This window comes from Rhipicephalus microplus, unplaced genomic scaffold (assembly GCF_043290135.1).
Source record: "Rhipicephalus microplus isolate Deutch F79 unplaced genomic scaffold, USDA_Rmic scaffold_12, whole genome shotgun sequence".
NCBI lineage: Eukaryota > Metazoa > Arthropoda > Arachnida > Ixodida > Ixodidae > Rhipicephalus > Rhipicephalus microplus.
Genome location: NW_027464585.1, coordinates 33,877,691 through 33,900,323, shown reverse-complemented (window position 1 = coordinate 33,900,323; position 22,633 = coordinate 33,877,691). Strand labels below are relative to the sequence as shown.

General features: G+C 46.3%; 1 protein-coding gene across 2 annotated transcripts in view; it reads right to left on the bottom strand.

The window, feature by feature from the left end:
* Positions 1 to 22,633, bottom strand: part of Rpn9 (regulatory particle non-ATPase 9) — a 224,197-nt gene that overhangs the window by 62,471 nt on the left and 139,093 nt on the right. For both annotated transcript variants that reach the window (XM_037418097.2, XM_037418096.2), the window contains exon 9: positions 2,456 to 2,581. In XM_037418097.2, coding sequence (XP_037273994.1) covers positions 2,456 to 2,581 — 126 coding nt within the window. The remainder of the gene's footprint in view (positions 1 to 2,455; positions 2,582 to 22,633) is intronic.

Sequence of the window (22,633 nt, the reverse complement as noted above, 5' to 3'; positions counted from 1 at the left end):
TATCCAAATGAATTCAGTCCAGTGCCAAATGCATTATGTACTTTGTGAAGATTACACTTCCGATGTCTAGAAGGTTGCGGTTGAGCATCTCCCTCAGTTTCTTCTTCACCCTTTTCATGGTGTTTGGGCCATCACTGAAGAAGCACAGCAGCTTCTCCTTTGGTAGCTCTGTCAGGCCTTTTTCAATGCAGTCCAACAAGATACTTGCTGTTGCATGACCAAGGTTAAATGACTATAGGTGTTGAAAAACAACTTTTTGTTGTGTTTTAGAGAAATATCGCACAAGGATGTCCAGTTGTTGAACATGTTGGTCTGCTTTGGGCGTTTCATCAACTTCAATCGAATAGTACACATCTGGCCAGCAAAGCTCCTCTATCACTTTTTTTCTGAACAGCGGACCCAGTCCATCAGAGATGATGTAGGACGCTTTAGTCCTGCCGCAAGAGAACTTTTCAGCAATTTTGGAATCTGAAAACATCACAGGGAACATCCTGGATGCAGTATCTCCAAATGAAAATGGCACTCCTTTCACAGTTATGGACATAGCGAACAAAGCCTCCGCCTGGGTCACACTGTCGCTTAGGGTAGGGGTTGCTGCTCCTCCAGAGAAAGTCAAAGTTGGTTGGGCCACTTTTGGCTTCACAAACTTTCCTTCTGCATCACAGAACTTCATCCTTGACTTCAGGTGCATTTTCGAAGAAGCATGTCTCCTGACAGCTAATGTGCCATGCTGTGCGCACGAAATGATACATTTTGCTTCCCAACTTTGTGGACCACCTCGGCACCATGTCTCTATGCTGTCCCCATTGCTGTCAACATCTTCCAGCACCGGTGGATTAAAGCTGGTAGTCCGAGCTGTGGAAAAGAGAGAAAATATGGAAGATTAAAACACAAATCCGACGGCGAAACGAGAAATGCTCACTTAAAAAATTAAGGCCCTGTCATTCGCACCATGCTCAAATCTAGGTCCGGCACGAGCCAATCATGTAACAACAGTACAGGCCCCCCACGTGTCAGCCAGCCAAAATCTAACAGCATTTATCAAGCACAGACGGCCGGCTTGTCGGCGCATTATCACGGCGCGGAGAAGGTGAAACTATAGCGACAATTGCCACATGCGGGCGAAGTTGCCGTCACCACGAGCACAGCGTGAGCGCGTGCTATCTCTGCTCTGCGCAACAATGATGCGCAACTCCACAGATAGACTTGCTACAAAATGTTTATCCTTACGCGAACCTGCCTGCTCAAGGTCAGTCATGCAAGCCTAGAATGCAACTACGCGTGTCATCGGGCATATCGCATTGCTGCTCAATGCTTCTGAATACAATTAGAACATAAATGCGTCACTTCCACGAAAGCAGCCTTTTCCCATGAAACCGGCCTTTTAGTGTTAATGACGGCCGCAAAAATATTAGCGGCAGTCGCTAGAGCATTAATTTAGGAATATCTGTGCCATACAATTGCACCTTTTCACAGATAAGATCCGGATCAAAATCTGAAAGCGAAAAAGGCTTTACCGTTTTTAGCTCGCAAATAGACGGTGCTTTTTGCGCACTGCGGTTCAAGCAGTACCAACTTCGCCACGCTCACATGCCACACTTAAGAGAAAATGTCAATAACAGAAACTTACTTACCTTTCTTCATCGTATCATATCCCACCGCTGACGACACAAGCACGTAGTAGTAATGAAGAGTCGTCCAACAGTCGTTGGTGTTGGCGAGCCGAGGCAGCAGCATTCAATTCCCCAGTGCACAGCCCACTTCACTTCCGGAGTTACAGCAGCACTATCTTCGCTATCACTCAATCCGTACTGTGCATGTTGCCGCTAGATGTCCTCCGCTGCACTTCTCATAGTTTTATCGTTGCCATGGAGGAATGCGTACCCTCAGACCCCGTTGTAGGTTGTGGTGGCGGCGCTGGCTGACACCACCAAGGCCCGCGAGAGCCATTCGACGCATTTTGGCGCAATTTTCGAGATTTTTATCAGAATTGCGCAAGCATTCTCGTTTGTATCAGTTTGGCGCATTTGGCGCAGGAATGGAATCACTGATGATTGTAACTTGGGAACCAGTGAACATGAATGCATAAAATTTTGCGATTAGTCAAATGGTTTTGCTATTAGCTGTACCGTGAAATTTTCATTAGGATATCTCACCAAACGAAAAAGCTGCCCTTCAAAGGTAGCCTCCCCCTTAATGTAAAATTTCCCATCGGTGACAAGAAAGGCAGTTAGAAGAACAATGTAAAAGGCACGGTAACTAGAATTAATTTAACAAGTAGTACGTCCTTTTCAGAAATCTGAAAGTTTTGTATGCAGCCATAGGTGTTTGTGATATTAGTTTGCGAGGGCAGGTAAGATATTTGTGAAGCAGTAAGAAGATGGATTGATCACCAAGCAGTTGTGTCGATCATTATGAAAGTTTGCAAATGGCATGTGACTGTGAGGAGGTGTACCTGACGGGACCAGGAGGGCCTGAGGGTCTCGTACTGTGCCAGGGATCCACAGTTGAATGCCGACAGCAGCTGCACCACCCACTGGCGGTCAGTGCATTGCAGGCACTCCAGAATGGGGTGTGCCAGCTGCAAAATAGACAGGCATCCTTATAGTAGAAGTACTTTACACAGGGGGGCACACATAGGCTAGCCTTTGGGGCGAGACACAGTGATTTTGACAAATTTATCAGTGCAAAAAAAGACGGAACTTTTAGAGAAGAAACACATACACACGGCGCTGTTGTTGAGAGGAGAAGAAAAAAGGACATCCCCTGAACTACGAGTAATTGACCTTTTTAGATGCCACCAATGAAGAATTCTCAGTAAAAATGTATCATATGAGTATGTTATTTCAAGGCACTGAACAGTCTATCGCAATAAGAATAGTGTCACGATACGTTCATCTATGCATGTCATCATAACTGCACTCTTTATCAGAGACGCGTATATAAGTAGGGTAACTACATATGCACTATCTTATCAACTCTCACTGGCACACTGGGTTCTCTTACATCAGTGCATCTGATAAAGGGGGTTCAATTTTAATCATAAATAAGCTGTACCTATTAGTCATTCATGCTCTGTTTCGGCATAAGTAGAATGAAATCCCAGGCTAGAAATAGAGTGTAAATCATATTTGGTTATATCAGTTTTGAGCAAACAAAACTATACTTTCTCCTGGCTCACAGGAATTTCAAACGTGGTAGTGCCTTGAGCAATACTTTCTCCGTGGCTCACAGGAATTTCAAACGCGGTAAAGCCTTCAGCAAAGTGACCATACGCAACAGCACATATCAAGTTAAAGGAAGGAAAACTTTTTATGCAGGTGATTTGGTTCATCCAAAGCTACATTGTGCTCTTTCTTAGGCCCCAGTTGATACAAATAGAGCATCAAAGAGTTATTGACAATGAGCACTTGCAGCACGGACACAAAAGACACAGACTTCCAACTGAATTTATCGGATAAGCACAAAGACAAAGTTGTTACACATGCGCTCATGATAACTACTCGAACACACAATGACCAATGACCGAACAGCAACTGCATTTCTTTGTCAGATATGTACAAACCACTTATGCAGTTGATGCCCGATTTCCTAATGTGGCCTCTACTACTACTTCTCCTTCCGTTTTTTGCACTCTGCATAGCGTGGCACGATACAAATGTGCTGTGCATTTACACTTGCGGCAGTGACGGGCAAGATGTCCACCGGATTTGCTGCTCATATCGAAGAAGTGCTCCTGTACTCTTACAATGAGGCATCGGCCCATCTGGCCGATGTACTCTATACCGCATCCATAGAGTTTCCTAAGTATACTCTAGAGGGAACTCTGCCACTAGCGTCTATGCACAAACAATACCTGGATTCTGGTACAAACAAGTACAAGGATTCTGAATCCGGGAGATTTCAGCAGCGGGGGGAGGGGAAGCTGCTGAATTATTTGCTACTATTTTTTTCGGCACCAAAAAAAAACCCCAAGGACAAACAAACAAAAAAACATCGCGAAAAACAAGAGGGATTAGGGAGTCTCAATCACAAGTGCAAACAACGGCGTTGCGGTCAGCTTGGAGTGGCTGAACACACGAAGGTAGGGTTTCCCACCAAGGTGAGAGTCTCAAAGGATCAACACAACAAGCAGAATTAATTTCTTTCAAAACAGCTCGTGTATCTAGGACACACATGAACGGACGGGACGGCGCAGTTGGCTGCCGCAAAAGCGCGTGTCAAAGCTTTGCTCCCTACTAGATTCTTTTTCAGGAACGCCAAAACGCGTCTGGCCCCTTTGTTATTGACAGTCTAGGCTGGTGTTTTGCTGTCGCCACCACCGCCGTCATTCACCGTATATGTATGTGTCGCATTAACAAGGTGATTCTAGGAGAAGCCGATGAAGACGAAGTGCGCGTGCATTAGAATAAACGTATGGCATCTGGACCACGACGTGTCTCCATTTTGAAGCATCACACAAGTCAACAGGATCGACCTCATCAACGTGCCATGGCTAGGCCAAAGCCTCCGCTCAACATACAGAAGTTCAAGGGAACGCCAGAACACGTCCCCATCGAAAAGTGGCTTCTTATTTTCGACATGAAGGCAGCCGAGGCGTCATAGACTCACCGCGATCGGGTCAGTCACTTCAGTGAATACATTGAAGGGGAAGCGTTCAAGTGGTACCTGACAGAGATTTTCGGCAACGGCGAGACGACTTGGAATGATATCAAGCACAACATGCAAGCCTGCTTTGCTACGACTGACGGAGATGCCTTCCGTCTCTTCATTCACTACCGACTGAAAGGAGGGCAGACCATCAAGGACTACTACGACGAGAAAAAGCGACAGGGTTCCTTGGCTGACCTGAAAGAGTGCCCCATCATTTCTGGCATGACTGATGATGTTCCTCCTGATGTGAAACTAGCGCTTGCCGGACTGTCTTTCAACTCGTCATTAGAGTGGCTCACCGCTGCTCAACGGGTCGAGACATCTTTAAAACGGGTGAGAAGAGTTCCCTTTACTCGTAACGCTAGTATCGGATCAAGAGCTCTACATCTCTTTAGCAGACCGCAGCAGCCAACAATAACTCCTCAACCGCGTGCCCCGCAAAACGAATGTAGATACTGCTCAGCTGCTGGTTTCCCACGACAGTTTCACTGGCACAACGAATGTCCGCGCCGCGGCAATGTGTCCGCTATTCATACTGAACGGGGAAACGAGGAGGGCGACCCAGAACTTTATTAATACACTTAAGTGCTCTCATCAACGGAAAGCCATAAATGCAATTCTCGATACAGAAGCAACAATTACTTGTATCAGCGAAGATGTGTACAAACAGCTAAAACTTCATTTGATGAGAGACTCCAACATCATGGTCCAGCAAGTTGCATCAAGCATTTGAACTTTGGGTCGCGTAAACATTCAGTTACAAATTGGGAACGTCACAAAGAAAGTTTATGCATATGTGCTGCAAGGCATGAGAACGCGATAAATTCTTGGCCTAGACAGCGCTTCGTACTTCAATCTCTCTGTAAATCTGGAAAGCAAGTCAGTGACAAAAGCACGTGAGAATATGAACCTTCCGCATCACAATGAAAAAAAAAAACCATTCAAGCTCCGCTGATGCGAACCCTGAATTCAGAAAGCTTATCAGAGCATGAGTCTGCGGCGCTCAACTCTCTTTTAAGCAAGTATGACGAGATATTTTCGAAATCTCAAGACAGATATTGGGTGCATCACTACTGAGAAACATAGGATCGCACTTACCAATGCTGTCCCTATTCGTCAAGCACCATACCGATATTCACAGGCAGGCAAAGTGGAGATCAACAAACAAGTTGACGCTCTCCTCAAGCAAGATGTTGTGAGGCCTTCATTATCGCCCTACGTTGCAGCTGTCATTTTCGCAGAAAAGAAAGGTGAAGAACGCATTCGTCTATGTATTTACTACCGGAAACTCAATACCATAACGGAACCCGACTTTCAACCAATTCCACGTATAGATGATATTCTTGACCACTTGGGAAAGGCGGAGTTTTTCACTTCGTTCGACAAAACGTCGGGATACTGGCATGTCCAAATGCATCCTGACGATGTTCAGAAAACTAAATTTGTCACGCCTGATGGTCATTTTGAGTGGTTGGTAATGCCGTTTGGATTGAAGAACGCTCCGGCTACATTTGAAACGGCCATAAGATCAATAGTAGCGAAACATCAGCTCACCAATGTTAGTAATTACTTTGACGATGTGGTCGTATACTCAGAGACATTTGATGATCATATACGACACCTTTAGGCGCTATTGAAAGCTCTCAAAACCGAGAACGTAAATCTGAAAAAAAAAGTGCAAATTTGCGCGCTGCAGCATTGAATACCTGGGCCACAAAATTTGACAAGGAACAGTGACACCTAAGCAAAGTAATGTGGCTGCCATACTCAAATTCCCGACACCAAAACGAGAAAAAGATCTCCAGCGTTTTCTGGGCACTGTAAACACCTACCGTCAGTACATACCCCACTTCAGCGATATCGCTCTTCCACTCACAAAACTACTCCACAAAGGCAGCAAGTGGGTGTGGACAGAAGCATGCGAGCAAGCCTTTCGTGAACTGAAGGAGCGGATAACTGAAGAACCAGTGCTTCGCATATACGACCCTTCGAGACAATGTACTGTGTGCTGTGACGCATCTGGCGAAGGCATCGGTGCAGTGCTGAAACAACCTGATGAAAAAGGCAAAGAACATCCTGTTGCCTACTATTCCCGCAAACTACTTAAGCCCGAGGTGAACTATGCTATTACAGAAAGAGAATGTCTTGCCATTCTAGATGCCATTGATAAATGGCATTGCTACCTTCATGGAAAGTCATTCACTGTTGTAACAGATCACTCTGCACTCCAGTGACTGAAGAATGTTAAAGATCCTCTTCCAGTGGCTTCTTTCGTCTCTTCCGATGGTCTTTGAAACTGTCAATGTATGATGTGAACATCAAACATCAAAAGGGCGCAAGTAATGTCGAAACAGATGCGCTCTCCAGAGCAGCAATAGTTAATCTTCTGTCACACGACAACCTTCAGCTATGCAACAATGAGCGTCCAAAAGGAACGCATTGATTGGAAAATAACATCATCATCGACAAAAGAAAAGGACTACGGAAAATATACGTGCCCCATGAACTATGCCCAACCATTCTGAAGAATGCACATCAACATTTTGGGATGCATTGTGCACATCAACATTTTGGGCATGTCGGAGGGAAGAAGACGCTATCACTCCTGTCTCCGCAATATTAATGGCCGCATATGGTAACTGATGTTTCCACTTACATTCGGCATTGTGATGCATGCCAGAGATGCAAGAAGACGAAAACAAAAAAGTTTGGGACGCTTCAATCACTGCCTCCAGCTGAAGAGCCCTTCGACCTCTTTGCAATAGACACCATTGGAGGATTTCCTGGATATGGCTCGTCAAAAAGGTTTATACACTTGGTTATTGATCATGCGACTCACTACGTATGAGCGTTTGCTCATAAAAGTGAGAACAGCGACGCCTACATTTCATGCATAAAAACAATTTTTTCTTCTGGAAAGCCACGGAAGCTTCTTTTAGATCGTGGAACAGGATTTACTGCAGGAAAATTCAAGCAGTTTTTAAAACATAATCGTATACACCAACTATTCACCTCATCTCATCATCCACAATGCAACGGCATGAACGAGCGGACAAACCAGACTATCGTAACGAGACTTAAATGCAAGATCAATGACGAACCACAGAAGTCTTGGATTAAGCTGCTTCCGGAGGTAATTGACGAATACAGCAGAACACCCCACGAAGTGACCGGCTACGCACCTTCCTTCCTAATGTATGGAATTCAATCTTATCCTACTGTACTAGAACAACGAGAAGAAATTGTCGAAGAAGCGCGAAAAACTGCAGTTACCGATTCTATCGCCTACCACAATAAAAACAAAGTCATTTATGATATAAAATTTCTTTTGATTGAGTTCCAAGTCAGTGACATTGTCCTTTACGAGACACCATGGCATCCCAACAACAGCAAACTGAGTTCCGTCATGGAAGGACCTTACAAGATTCTACGCAAGGTCTCAACAGTGAACTATGAGATCAACTGCTCCGTGCTACCCTTAGGTAGAAACTCCGACATTGTGCATGTTAGCAAACTGCGGCGTTATTTTGTACCTTCTGAACTGAGACTTTCTCGAGGGGAGGGAGAAGTGTGACGCATTAACAAGGTGATTCTAGGAGAAGCCAACGAAGAAGAAGTGCGCGTGCATTAGAATAAACGCATGGCGTCTGGACCACGACGTGTCTCCATTTTGTAGCGTCACATGTATACTTATCTATATATATTAACACTCTACAAATGGAAAAAAAAAAAAGCCGCCCGCGCTTGGTGCTCAGCTCGTCGCAATGCGCCGACACGCGCTTATCTCTGCAAGCACTTTGCCCCGCGGATGGGGGGGGGGGGGGGGGTTGATGCTTGTGCGCGTATCTTTCGGTGGGGAGAATCGTGTGCCTTTGGCTTTCACTGGAAGATTGCGTTAGTTGCTGGGCTCACAAAGATATCTTCGGTCTATGCAAAGGCCCTGTTTGCGAAAAGACACTTGTTACAAAGACATTTGTTAGCCTGTACTCATCAGTACCTTTGATTATGTATCGAGCATCGCTTTTTTTTTTTTTTTCGTTCAAACAGCACGATACGTGTGGAACGGTAAATGTTGTTAGTTCGCTCTTGTCCTGTGTGTATTGTTTTCGTGCGTCATTTGTGCGTGAGCAGTGCGCTGCGCGTTTCAATCTGCTTGTCGTTCTCAGTGTGAAATTCCAAGTTGCTGCTGTTGCATACATTGTTTCGACCTTGCGGCGAAACTGTGACTTTTTTTTTTTTTACGCATTTACTGCCTTTAGTCTACCAATGCGTGCCCTCGCAGCTCGTAGATCGCTATCGGCAAATGGTAGTTCCATTTTCAATCCTCGTGCGCTTTACTGCGCACGCGCCTTCAAAACAAAGTCGTTTTATGCTGTATACGATCGCATCTGCTGCGGTTTTGTCCGCAGGGTTTGCAGAAAGCAGCGTTGTTTTGAGATTTGACTGGTTGAGTGTTGGACGGACGCACACTTTCGGGACTTTGTAAGTTATACATGATCGCGTGGAAAAGCGACCACGGTTTCGTCGACAGCGGTTGTGGCAACGACAATCACCCACACTGTAGAAGGCAGTGCATGCGCCGGTCGCACGCGTACCTTCGAAGCTTCGAGGAAGCTGCTCTCGGCCTTCGTTCGACGATTTCCGTACTAAAGTTCGTATTACCCGCCGCTATTAAGAAATATGTTCGGAACATTCAAATTTAGGCCCAATAGATACAGTGGGGTTTCACTGAGGAATTTTACGAATTCGCGTCTGCCGCCGTTTCGCATCACTGAGATTCTACTGTACGTTTAGATGAACGCCTCTTAAACTCATTCATAATGAAATGGGGTAGGTTCGAAAAGCCTGGAGCGGATTGAGCTGCTGTTTTGTCAAGGCGGCTGGATCACGCAACAAAATATTGTAGCGTCTGTCTCTCCTACAATATCGATTTCCGGAAGATTTTCATGACAACCGTACAAACAGAAGAAACGATCCAAATCCGGGAGTCTCCCGGCCAATCCGGGAGACTTGGCAGGTATGCACAAAGCTTCAGCGAGCATGGGAATGATGGGTAGTACACGAATTTGTCTAATCTTACTTTAGACTTAATTTGTGCTCGCATGGCTTCGAGCTTTTTTTGTAAAGCAACAAAAATCAGCAAATGTTCAGCGGTGGCACTTTACTACCTTATTATTTAGGCTTACCATTTCAAATCAAGTCACGTTGTTCAGAAGTGTTCGTTCTTTCCAACAAAACAAAACTGAAACACAGCGATAAACGAAGCCACATGTACGGTTCACGAAGACTAGGCAAATCCGTGTACTACCCATCATTCCCATGGTCGCTGAACGATTGCAGTGCCAGAGTCCCCTCTAGTTATTTTAGGAAACTCTATGGCCGCAGCTGGGAGATACCTTGCGAGCCACGTGTGTTACACATTTGAGCATGAATCCGTCGTATCATTGGTCAACAGTGGGAAGATCTGAGCTAGCTTACAAAGGACGGAAAACGCAACTTCTATGTCGTACCAGAATGTGGGAGCAATCGTGAATGTCTCCCGCAGTTTTTTTTCCCCTTGTTAATGCGATTAATTTTCCTTTATGTCCTGTACGACAGATTCACATACAGTCGACGCCCTGAATTCTGGACATGCCCGATTTCCCGGACTTGTCTGTTGCACCGTGAAGTTCTTCATAGAGTCAATGTATTAAAAAAATATCACAGCATATCCACGGAATGAATGATGATCAGTGGGGTGAAACATCTGTCAATCTGTCTGTGCTTCTGTCCGTCCGTCCGTACGCGTGCCGTTCGCGTTGTGGGGTCTAGAGTTTGGCGGGCGAGCGCCACCACGCCACGCTTTTGGAGTGAACGAACACAGTAGACGCGGTTGGCACAAGCCAAACATACACATTTATTTAACTAATTTCAGAACGACGATATCGTCCGCCGAATAATACATCAATCGTGATCAACCCGCTAAGACATCCTAACACACAATTTCCATACGCTCATAACATGACAAACACAATAACACGACAAACACACAATAACATACCCAAGGCAGCGTTGCCAACACTTGACTTACCATGTGGGTCCCCCAGCGCGCAGACCACGGTACCTCGCGTCGGGGACCCACGCTCGAGACAATCGTTCGCGGCAACCGCCACGCGCAGAAGAGACTCACTCAACTCTCGCCTGCCACCAAGGCTTGCCTTTCTCCAGGGGGCATCGCCCCTGGCGAAATAACGATGCCGTGCTACGTTTTTCGTAACATGTGGACATGCGGATATGTGCCCGAGCGTGTGTATGTGCCACTGGTATGCGGGCATGTGCCACAGGTTACACACTACAACGGGGAATGCACAAGCCACGCCATAAGGAGCTTCGCCCCTAAAACATGTCCCACAGAATGGTGCCACAGATTATCCAGTACATATGCTGCTTTTATGCACGTACTGGTGTTCGTTGAAAGTGATGGCAGTTGACTGAAAGTAAAAACAAAATATAAGTTCGGGTATCATGCGATCATGGGGGTTAAAGGTCTTAATGCATTAGCTCTGTGGGGAGCTTTCCCTCTAGGGCCTCTATATGTATTAACCCTACGACACGTCGTCACCGGGTCATATCACAGAGGCCGCAGTCTACAACCTCAATGCAGGCCCTGTCACTGCGGGTGATGCAGCGATGCCGTATGAGGGGGCAAAGCTCCTCAAAGGGGCTGTCTACCGTCTTTCGTTGCTCTCCTGTTTTGTGTCGCAATAAAACACGTACCATGTGAAGTGCCTTGCAGCAGTTTCTCAGAAAAGTGCGCATAAATATTTAAAACAGGATTTTTCTGTCCGCGTTCTGTCTCCTTCCATTGGTTTGAGAATGCCCACAACATTTTTCGGTGCCTGTGAAAGTCTAAAACTGGAAACGCATGTGGGTTTTGCAGGTTTCATCAAGTTTTGTTTAATAATAAAACAAATACCTTAGTGATCGTTCTAGGCGCACACACACTTTTTTTCTTGTTCTCATGACCGGCAACGGATGTCGTGCTCTTGTTTCTCTGTCGTTTGCAGGCATGCAGGAAAACTAACACACAGCCAGCAGCACTACCGGGTGCTTATTTGAAAGCGTGAGAAAAAAAAAACTTATGACTCTGGCACAACCTAAGGCTGCCTCAAGTGCATAAAATACAATTTCAAGTTATATTTGTTTTTTCAGCAAACTAAATCTACCTGCGAGGATTTCTTGCCTTACCAATGGGCTGTCAAGATTGACCACATTTGCTGTTGGGTGACTCTAGTGGTCACTCTTTATCGACTTTCAATATCAAGTTAAAGTTATAATTACTTTTTTCCAGCACGAAAGCATGCTTGTTGCCGTCAATATGATGAACGATCTTTTAATTTGCGCCACACTCAGAAAAACTTTTTCGAGCGGTAGACAGTCCCTTTAAGGCCGAGCCTTGCTGTACATCACACTCCATAAACCGAAACCAAAACTGCACAATGAAAAACCAAGTTTATGTGCGCGTCAATCAAGTATACCACAGCACAATACGCGATCACCTGCACCGTCAGCCCGACTGTTTGTGCATCTTTACTTTCGTCCTGTCAGTCCTTTAAACTAGCCGGCGACTTCAACGTTGACGTTATGAACCTTGGTACTTAGCTTAGCTTACTCGCCATCTTTCATTTCGTGAAGACGCGTCTTTTTCTTTTTTTTGTTGCTCTGCCATGCGCTGCAGATTCCGTTGCGGCCGACAGTACCAGGGTCAGAACGAATGCAAATGGGGTGAAACCGCGTGGACTTGGTTTTCCGGCCACCCTAGCGTTTCGTTTTTGCTTCACTTCTCAAGTGTGAATGCTCCAAGACCAATTGTTTCATATCAACTTCGCGATGTGGTTTTGCTTAGGCAGCAAAGCAAGTGAACTTCCGGTGAGTTTTGTTGCTTTAACTTCCTTTCAGACCCAATGTGCCTCAGATGCCAGCCACATGGATGAGAAAGCTCCGGCACGGTTTTATTCCTTTCAAGGGGCTTTCTTGACTGACAGCGAATGCAGAAAAAATCATCGACTTTTTTCTGCAAGAAGTAGTTGACTGCAATTATGTTCTTGTTCATTATCAACTTTAACTTGTTTTCGTACATAGAAATTCGGGATGATACGAATATTTTGTGTGCTTCCTATGAATTCATATCAATGAAATAATAGTAAATATGATATAAATGTGAAGAAAGCAAAGTAAGGATAACTTGCCGCTCGGAGGCAATGAACCTACAACCTTCAAATAATGCGACTGTCAGTTGTTAGAGTATCGGACGCCTCATTAGAAGGTCGCACGTTCGGTGCCTGCCTGCGCCAAGTTATCCTGGCACCCACTTTACTTTACATTTATACCGTAACTATTACAAACAACAATCTCGGTACTTTGCTTTGCCTTCTTATTTATTACTTCTGATTACTGTTATGTCGAACGAAGAAAAATTAAAATTTTGTACATGCAGAACTAAATTTCAGAAACATTAAGACCAGTGGCGTAACTAAGAGGAGTACAAGTGCCCCAGACGCCACTTGAGAGAGGGCGCCTTGGAGAGTCCGCTCAACATACACTCGGGGACTTCCTGAGGACCCAAACGGGGCGCTCGCACCCCGCCCGCTGTAGCAAGGTCACCCCTACATGTTCAAAACAAGTGAGAGTGCACCACCAAGCAGTTTCAATACCGCTTCCTTACCTTCTTTGCACCTGGTATCATCCCTGAGGCTCTATTGACCAGTTAAATTGTGCTCCTTTCCTTTAACAAACGAAACACAATCTTTTTCGAAGTTGTGGCTCATATGAGCCACAACTTCTAAGAAGATTGTGTTTGAGAACGAGTCTATAAGAACGAGCTGTCTATGAGAACGAGCTACAGCTCGTTCTCATAGACAAGCTCATGAAAAGCAATAAAATAAATAGGTTGGTGCCTGTTCCAACATGAGCACGATTTTAATTATGAACATACGTATTCTGGGTAGAAAACCTGACTTCTCTTTATTGGTTATTTGGCATATGTTTGTATATGTGCGTATGTATATACATAAACAAATAAAATAATAATGAATGCGCTGTGGGAGGTGGAACCTCCTCCCTAACCTCTTTCTAGCTCCGCCACTTAACTGATCTTTTGAAATATTCGTTTTCTTCTCATTTGGCCCAAACAACCTTGATTCTTCCTCACTTACAAAACCCTAGTGATGATCGGAAAGGGAAAGCGCTACCCACACTCTTGTTGTTGAAGAGTAGCAATCGAAGAGCTATTTACCAACTCATCAAACATGTCCAAGCTTATACACGAGTTTTCATGGGCAGATGTCGGGATGAAAGGACAAAAGAATAAAACTAAGTATAGGCTATCATATAAGGCTTCATTATTATCCTTTTTGAAATGACAAACTCATTCACAGACTGCTTTCTTCCATCAAGTTGCATCACCCCTCCTCGTTTTTCGTTCTATATCTGTAAATTACCCATCATTTTCCTACATCAGCGTGCGTAGGATCGGGTTGACTATGAGGGATGACGTGCCCGAAGTAATTCTCTTTTAAGAGACTTCGAGGTGTCTGCAGGGAGGTGTCCCGTGTGAAGCCAATGTCACTGACGAAATAACACTTTTATTCGAAGTCCACAGACAAAGTCCCCTATTTGGAAGCGCGTGCTTGAAGCAAATGCATGCGTGGGAGTTCGGCTTATGGCCCCTAAGCTAGCTTTATAAACCATGAGTCGTGATGTTAATCATCCTGGAAGTAAAACCATAAATGTGAAATTACACCCTGCTTTTTTGCATGCGCGAAGCACCAATTGTGGCTTACAGCCACACCGAAAACATTGGTCACGCTTTCCAAGCTCTTGTTGCTTCTACATGCCAGTGCACATGAAATATTTCTGAAATGGGGCTGATTAAAGAGGGAAACCAGAAGAAAAAATGTGCTTTAGAGCAAGGTTCTGTGACACAAGGTGGTGTCACGTGATTGTAATGTTGCGTGTTGACTGCTGCACCCATGTCTCCAGTGGTAGGCTTCGTGCAGTGGAGAGCACTAAGGAGATACAGGAAGTAGAGCTGCAATGACAAATGATCCTCTTATTAGGAATGCATTCATGGCATTATTGCTGTGAACTGAGCTTTAGAAGTATAACTCGTATAGCGCCCTCCGTCCAGTCATCACCATTGATGGGCGTGCATCAGTTCTATTTTGCAACACTGTGCATGTCCGCGGTGATGACTGGACGAGGCTTACTAGATAATTGCTAATGCTTGCCGCTGTTCGCGTTTCATTTGACGCCGATAACCCTAACGCTCCTTCCTGTTTGTCGTGATGATCGAGAACGCAGTTCAGCCATGACTCGTCGAGAATCATTCATTTTGATATCTTCCCTGTTAGTTTGTTTCGTTTTCTAACTTCTACCGGTGACCATGCCAGCAATAACAGCGTCCAGGTGTACTCTGACTGCAGTAATGTCGACGTCGTTTAAACAAACAAGACGCACACTAATTCTGCATTGGATTTCACCCGTCTCCTGCCGCTGTCCCGCAGAGAACTATGAGGCTTTGATGGTTTTTATCACATGGCACATTTCTTTTGAGCAATGGAAAGAAAAATGGTAGGTGTAACCATAAGAGACAAGAAGAGAGCAGAGTGGATTAGGGGACAAACGGGGGTTAAAGATATCATAGTTGAAATAAAGAAGAGGAAATGGACATGGGCCGGGCATGTAGCGTGTAGACAAGATAACCGCTCGTCATTAAGGGTAACTAACTGGATTCCCAGAGAAGGGAAGTGCGTTAGGGGGAGACAGAAGGATAGGTGGGCAGATGAGATTAAGAAGTTTGCGGGTATAAATTGGCAGCAGCAAGCACAGGACCCAGGACCGGGTTAACTGGCGGAACATGAAAGAGGCCTTTGTCCTGCAGTGGACGTAGTCAGGCTGATGATGATGATGATGATGACATTTCTTTTCATTGCCCCCCCCCCCCCCCCCTCCCACCTGCTGTTCGGATGTGTGCTGCATTCTGGGGGCAGACTGAGTGGCCTTGCATGGCTTCTGCTCTCAATGCTCTGCCATGACTCTCTTCAGCGCATGGTGCGTCTGCTCGAATTCTCTAAAACAAAAATGCCACTAAAATAAAAAAATTAAACACACGCATACATAAACAGTATTCGGCAATGGGACACCTCGCATGTCGTAAACGATAACGACGCTTTCTTTTCCATTGGTTGGAGCCGGGCTTCGTTCGCAGAAAGCTGCTGCCACCGCAAGGGCATAAGGAATCCTTGCATACTCTCTGAAACCCAATCCTGCTGCCATGTTGAAATCTTCACTGCAAGGTTCAATGTCTGCCACCACATTCATCATGGCAACCACGAAAGTCGCAGCAACACCCCACCACGGCCGATTTCAGTGTGGTGGCATGCGATGGCACTTTCTAATTTGCTGAGAGCTATCTGATTCGTGACCACATCCCTTCAGCAACGAGTCTTGGGCGAGAGAAATTGAGTAAGAGATATTCGGTCTCCGCTTTATCTTCACTAATAACTTACATTTTCACACCCAACCAAAACTTTCCACATTCTTCAATGCTCCTGCTCATTTTACTTCAACTCTAGGTTTCTCGTAAGCATACCTTTAAGGTCTTTAACTGAATATGTGTATCGGCGCATGAGAATGAGAGTTACAACACAAAATATCTAATGTTTCACCCACTACCTTGGGGAGAAAGTGTATCACGAACATCGACCTCACTGTCGGCTGTGATGAGACGGTAAGCTACAACTTTACCTTCTGCTAATAGACCTCAAGATTTTGGTAACATGTGAATGATTGCGGTGGCAACGGGAGATGGTATCAGCGTCAAATTTGGTTGATATGGACTCCGAATGGGACTCAAAACACACATACATAAAAGGCTAATGTGTTTTAGATACCTAACATGGCAACTTCAAATGCTTTCCCCTTTCTTGTATATCGGTCATTTTTGAAGCGCTGCTGGAGGTGTTGCTGAAAAAGTCTGGACAATTCTGAAAATATAGTGTTTTGTTCCACCGTTATGCATCAGCACATGTTGACTGTCGAAAAAAAATTCTCTATACAAGTTATGCCAGTGTAGCTCATGACTACATCTATAGGAATGAAAAAAAATAAAGGAAATTGCAATGATGACAGTCACGTGCGGTTCGGGGCTCACTGTCAAGAGGTCTGCGGCCGCATGTTCGAGATCTCATGTCTAGAGTGCAGCCGATGGCAAAAATATGTCAACGGAGAGCGACAGCTCTTTTCGTAATACGCGTGCACCATGTTACATGTGAAACATATAGAACAAATTTTTTTTTTTTTTACAACCATTGAAAATTTGCACTAGCGTGCTAATTGTGCGGCAACAGGGTTTGCTGGAAAGACTTTTTGAATGCATATTTAGCATTGGCAAAAAAAAGCCGACATAGCATAGAGATCAGATGAACCAGGGTGTCTACCAATTTGCTTTTTTAAATTTCCCTGACTTCTCTCGGTTTTCCATGATGATTTAAAGCAAATTCCATGACCCTAATGTTACTTTAAAAAAAATCAGCCGTGCCTATAAAATAAGCAAATAAATGTGCTCAGAATGTTCTGAGCGGCAAGTATCGAATAATATGTATATCTGGCCAAAATGATATCTCCGACTCGGAGAGTAAGTAAGTTGCCTGTTTAATGTTAGGAAGAATCAGAAAGCAAACACAGGAGCTATAATTAACCACAGCTAAATGCTTGAAGGAGCCCATGACAGTCCTACAATGCAGCCATGGCCACTAGAAAAGGTAGAAGTGGCACCATCTCGTGGAATCTGTACAAAATGAGGACGCTGGAGCCAAGCCAGTTCCATATATTCTAGATCACTATAGTAGTTACAGCCCAGGCCACTTAGGATGTGCATTGGATTAGATCGACCTGTATTTACTGACTTAACTATTTAGGATATAGATTAGCTTGGATCTAATGTGACATAAATTGCTGTATTTACTATTGATTTGCATCCCCACCTGAATTACACACCTCTAGCACATACTTTTCAGGAAAAAAAAAAAAGAACACTACCACTCGCATATTCTGTGCGCCTTGATATTGAACAATGACTAACAGCATCGCAAGAACGGAGTCCTACAGCATAATTTACTTTCTTTCATTCACTCATTCTTTTTTTTTTCCACGACGAACACAAGCATATTATGTTTTATTTCTCTGGCCTCTAATGCTTACAGTTCGGCAAAGTCCTCAGATCCCTGCAATGAAAGCTAGGGGTAGCATTTAAAGAAATGACGTTTCAACATGTGCTGGCAAGAAAGAATCTGTCAAGACGCAACAGATCTCTCGATTCCATAGATTTATCACAGATGCCGGCGGGTAATTTTCGTTTGTGTACTCTTCTATGGATACAAGGCTAAAAAGAAATCACAAATTTAATAATAACATGTCAAGAAACTGAAATGAGAAATTTAGATGAAGTTACCCAACTTTACCCATGAAAAGTGAGCTACCAGCAATAAGTGTCTAGCTGAGGACGTTTACCATTGCATCACCAATAATAACGATGATAGTAATGAAACGGGGTTTATTGGCCTGTGTTGCAACGGTGGCCCTACGATGAAAACACCATCGGGACAGAGCAACGGTCAAGCAGATGCCGACGACGATCAGCACGAGGCGAGCGAGAGAAGCCCAGAACCCAGTACCCAAGCGCGGTGGCGATGTTGCTTGCCAATGACGCGTTTTCTTCACAATTTGCCCCCATCGAAAAAGAGCCATCCTGGAGACCTAAGAGTCTGGAGGCAGAGGGCTACGATATGGCTTAAGGCGGCGACGTGTAGGATGTCACGTCTACACCAGCGCATGTCGTCAGATGGGAAAGTGGCTCAATGAGAAAATTTACCGGCTAGGTTTGCTCCAAAACGCGGTAAGGGCCCTTGTACTTCAGGAAGAGTTTTGAGGAAAGGCGGGGGGTTCGATAAGGAACAGCCAGCCATGCAAGTGATCCCGGAGAAGAGCTGTGGCTACGTGAAGAGTCGGTGTTGTTTTCTTCCTGGCGCTGCTGTTCTTGTGACGTAAAGGTGCGCGCGAGTTCGCGGGACTCTTTCACTTTTCGGGCAGCTTCGGACCCAGATGGGCATTCGAATGTGTCAGGACCGTATGGAAGGAGAGTGTCGATGGTGTGGGATGGTTCGCGTCCGTAAAGAAGAAAGGTGAAAATCCAGTGGTAAACTGTGCCACGGTGTTGTATGTGAACGTGATGAATGGAAGAATGCGATCCCAGTTAGCATGATCAGATGCCACATACATCCCGAGCATATCGCCGAGGGTGCGGTTAAATCTCTCCGTGAGCCTGTTAGTCTGCGGGGTATGCCGTGGTCTTGCGATGAACAACATGGCATTCAGAAAGCAGAGCCGTGACGACTTCCGATAGGAAGGCTTGACCTCAGTCACTTAGTAGTTCTCGAGGTGCACCATGTCGTAGTATGAAGCGATGGAGGACGAAGGACGCTACGTCCCGCGCAGTGGCACTTGAAAGGGCGGTGGTCTCAGCGTAGCTTGTTAAATGGTCCACAGCGACTGATCCACCGATTTTCATCTGATGTCGGTAGAGGGCCATAGAGATCAATTCCAATCTGATCGAAAGGTTTGGCAGGGCACGGAAGCGGTTGAAGCGCACCGGACGAGTGGAAAGGCGATGATTTGCGGCGTTGACAGTCAAGGCAGCCCATAACGAATTTTCGAACAAAATTACACATTCCGCACCAGTAGAAGCGATGGCGAATGTGTTCATAAGTTTTGAAAACTCCGGCATGGCCACATTGGGGATCGTCATGAAAGGAAGCACATATTTGTGATCGCAGGCTGCAGGAAACAACCAAGAGCCACTTGCGACCTTCAGGGGCGTAGTTGCGTCGATGTAGCAGCCGATCACGAATGGCGAAATGAGCAGCTTGACGTCGAAGAGATCGTGATACAGCAGTGGTTGACAATCCAGAGAGACAGTCAAAAAGGGAAGCGATCCCCGGGTCCTTGTGTTCACTGGCAAAGGAGTCGAGATCGAGAGATGTGACGGAGTTGATACCAGTGGTTCCGCAGGCCGAGTCGGGAGGTCAAGGTGAATGGGACAGGGCGTCGGCGTCAGAATCCTAGCGTCCGCTGCGATAGATGACGCGAATGTCGTACTCCTGAATTTGCAGTTCCCACCAAGCTAGGCGGCCAGAAGGATCTTTCAATGTGGCGAGCCAACAAAGTGCATAGTGGTCCGTTACCAGGTCGAATGGGCGACCGTACAAATAAGGGCGGAACTTGCGAAGCACCCACACTTGCGCTTTTTAGCGACGCTGTAATTGGCTTCAGGTTTAGTGCGCGTGCGACTCGCATATGCGACAACGTATTCGGAGTAGCCCGGCTTGCGTTGGGCGAGGACAGCGCCAAGACCAACCCCGCTAGCGTCTGTGTGAACTTCCGTTGTGGCTGTTGGGTCGAAATGCCGAAGAATGGGAGGAGATGTTAGCAGACTACGCAGCGTGGCAAACCCGACGTCGCAGTCAGGAGACCAGGATGAAAGGTTTGCGTCACCGCGTAGGAGGTTGGTCAGTGGTAACGTGATCGACGCAAAATTTCAAACGAAGTGCCGGAAGTACGAGCATAGTCTGACGAAACTGCGTAATTCTTTCAGTGTAGTAGGTTTCGGGAACTCTGCGACTGCTCGCAGTTTTGCAAGGTCGGGTAGAACACCATGCTTGGACACGATGTGTCCTAAGATGGACAGCTCTCGCGCGGCGAAGCGGCACTTTTTAAGGTTCAGTTGGAGCTCAGCGTTGGTTAAACACGTCAGAACCAGTTGGAGCTGAAGCAGATGTGTAGGAAAATCGGGAGAGAAAGCGACAATGTCGTCGAGGTAGCATAGACACACACACCACTGCAGTCCACGCAGTGTGTTGTCTATGAGTCGTTCAAACGTGGCAGGAGCATTACAAAGCCCAAAAGGCATTACGTTAAATTCGTACAGGCCATCTGGTGTAATGAACGCAGTTTTTTAGCGATCAGCTTCTGCCATAGGAACCTGCCAGTATCCAAATCTTAAGTCTAAGGAGGAGAAGAATTCGGCTCCTTGGAGGCTATCAAGGGCGTCGATGGTGCGTGGTAATGGATAGACGTCTTTCCGCGTCCCCTTGTTTAATCGCCGGAAGTCGACGCAAAATCGAATCGGTCCATCCTCCTTTCGAACTAGAATGACAGGAGACGCCCAAGGACTGTGCGATGGTTGAATTACGTGGCGGCGTAGCATCTTTTCGACCTGGTCGTTGATGACGTGATGTTCTGCAGCAGAGACACGGTACGGTCTTTGACGCAATGGCTGGTGCAAACCGGTGTGGATATAGTGGTTCACTGCAGATGTGCGACCCAATTGCGGCTGAGAAACGTCAAATAAATTCGCGAAGTGCTGGAGGAGATTAAAAAGCTCGGCGCGTTCTTGAGCACTTAAGGTGTCGCCGATGGAACTCGAGAAGATGTCCCTCGACAAGCATACTATTGGGAAAAGGGCATGAAGTTCGGTCGAGGCGCTACTGCACGATTCGTCTGGCATGTTAAGGAATAAAGAAGAATCAAGGTACTCCACTCGACCGAGACATTCGTCGGCAAGTAGCGTAAGCGGTGCAGAAAGGGGGTTGTGGACGAAAATGTTACTTTGGCCAGCAGTGACGTCAAGTGTAGCGAAAGGCAAGAAAATGGCTCTGCGGCTCATGAAAATGTCAAAAGGTGTAAACAATACCGTAGCATCGTAATGGTCACCGCAGCGAACAGGGACAACGGCAAGAGAGGCTGGCAGAATTTCAGTGTCTTCATGCACGACGAGTTTTGGCGATTGCTCAAGAGTTTCGTGCAAAGGTTCATCCCACAGGTGCGAAAATTGAACTTCGGCGCGTGCGCAGTCGATGACGGCCTGATGATGTGTGACGGCATGATGAATTCCCACCCGAAGATAACGTCAAGGGAGCACACCGAAAGGACGATGAACTCGACCACGTACATAGAGCCTTGGACGAATATGCAGGCCGTACAGGTGCCGAGAGGTCGAACTGGTTGTGCGCTAGCCATACGAAGCGATAGTCCAGAGAGTGGCGTGGTCACTTTGCGTAGGGAGCGGCAGAGCTGGGCGGCTATAACAGAAACGGTAGCACCTGTGTCGACGAGGGCAAAGGTAGAAACACCATTGACAGATATGGCGACGACGTTAGCAGGTGAAGTGAGAGAACTTGGGCATTTCGACGACGGCGCAGTTCTTGCCTCTGGAACTTCGGCGTTCAGTTTTCCTGGTTGGAGGAAGCGGGTCGGAGACGCATTGGGGACAGTGATCGCCTGCGAGGAGACGGGGACCGGGGAGAGTGAGTCTGAGATGGGGGCTGGGGTGACTGAGACTCGGGAAGGTAAGTGTAGCCATACTGCCGTGAGAATAGGGAGCAGGTAGGTGCATGTGCGGTGGGTCATACGGTAACAGCCGAGTACGGTCGTGGAGTGGTTGGAAGCGACGGCGATAATATCATGCCACGTGTCCTGGAGTACCGCAGGCGTAGCAGATCGGTCGATTGTCAGGAGTGCGCCAGGAATTGCTAACTCGCGGTGTGGCCCAAGGTGTCGAAAGAGGGGCGGAGTGGGGAGCAACTTGAGCCATGGGTGGCAAACGCTGCTGGCAGGGTCTGCTGCGTACCACCTGAGCATACGTAAGAGGCGCGGCCACGGGCTACATAGCCGGCGCATGGGGAACGAGCATGGCCACAGGCTGCTGGTGGACAGCGACGGGAACAGCATGAGCTACCTCTTCGGTAATAACGTCGCCGAGTGATGAGGGCAGACGAGAGGACGGTGGCTGCTGCGTGAAGGCAATCAACGACAGTTGCCGAGCTACTTCTTCACGCACAAAGTCTTTAATGTCTTGCAGGGTTGGTGAGGGATCGGGAGCAGA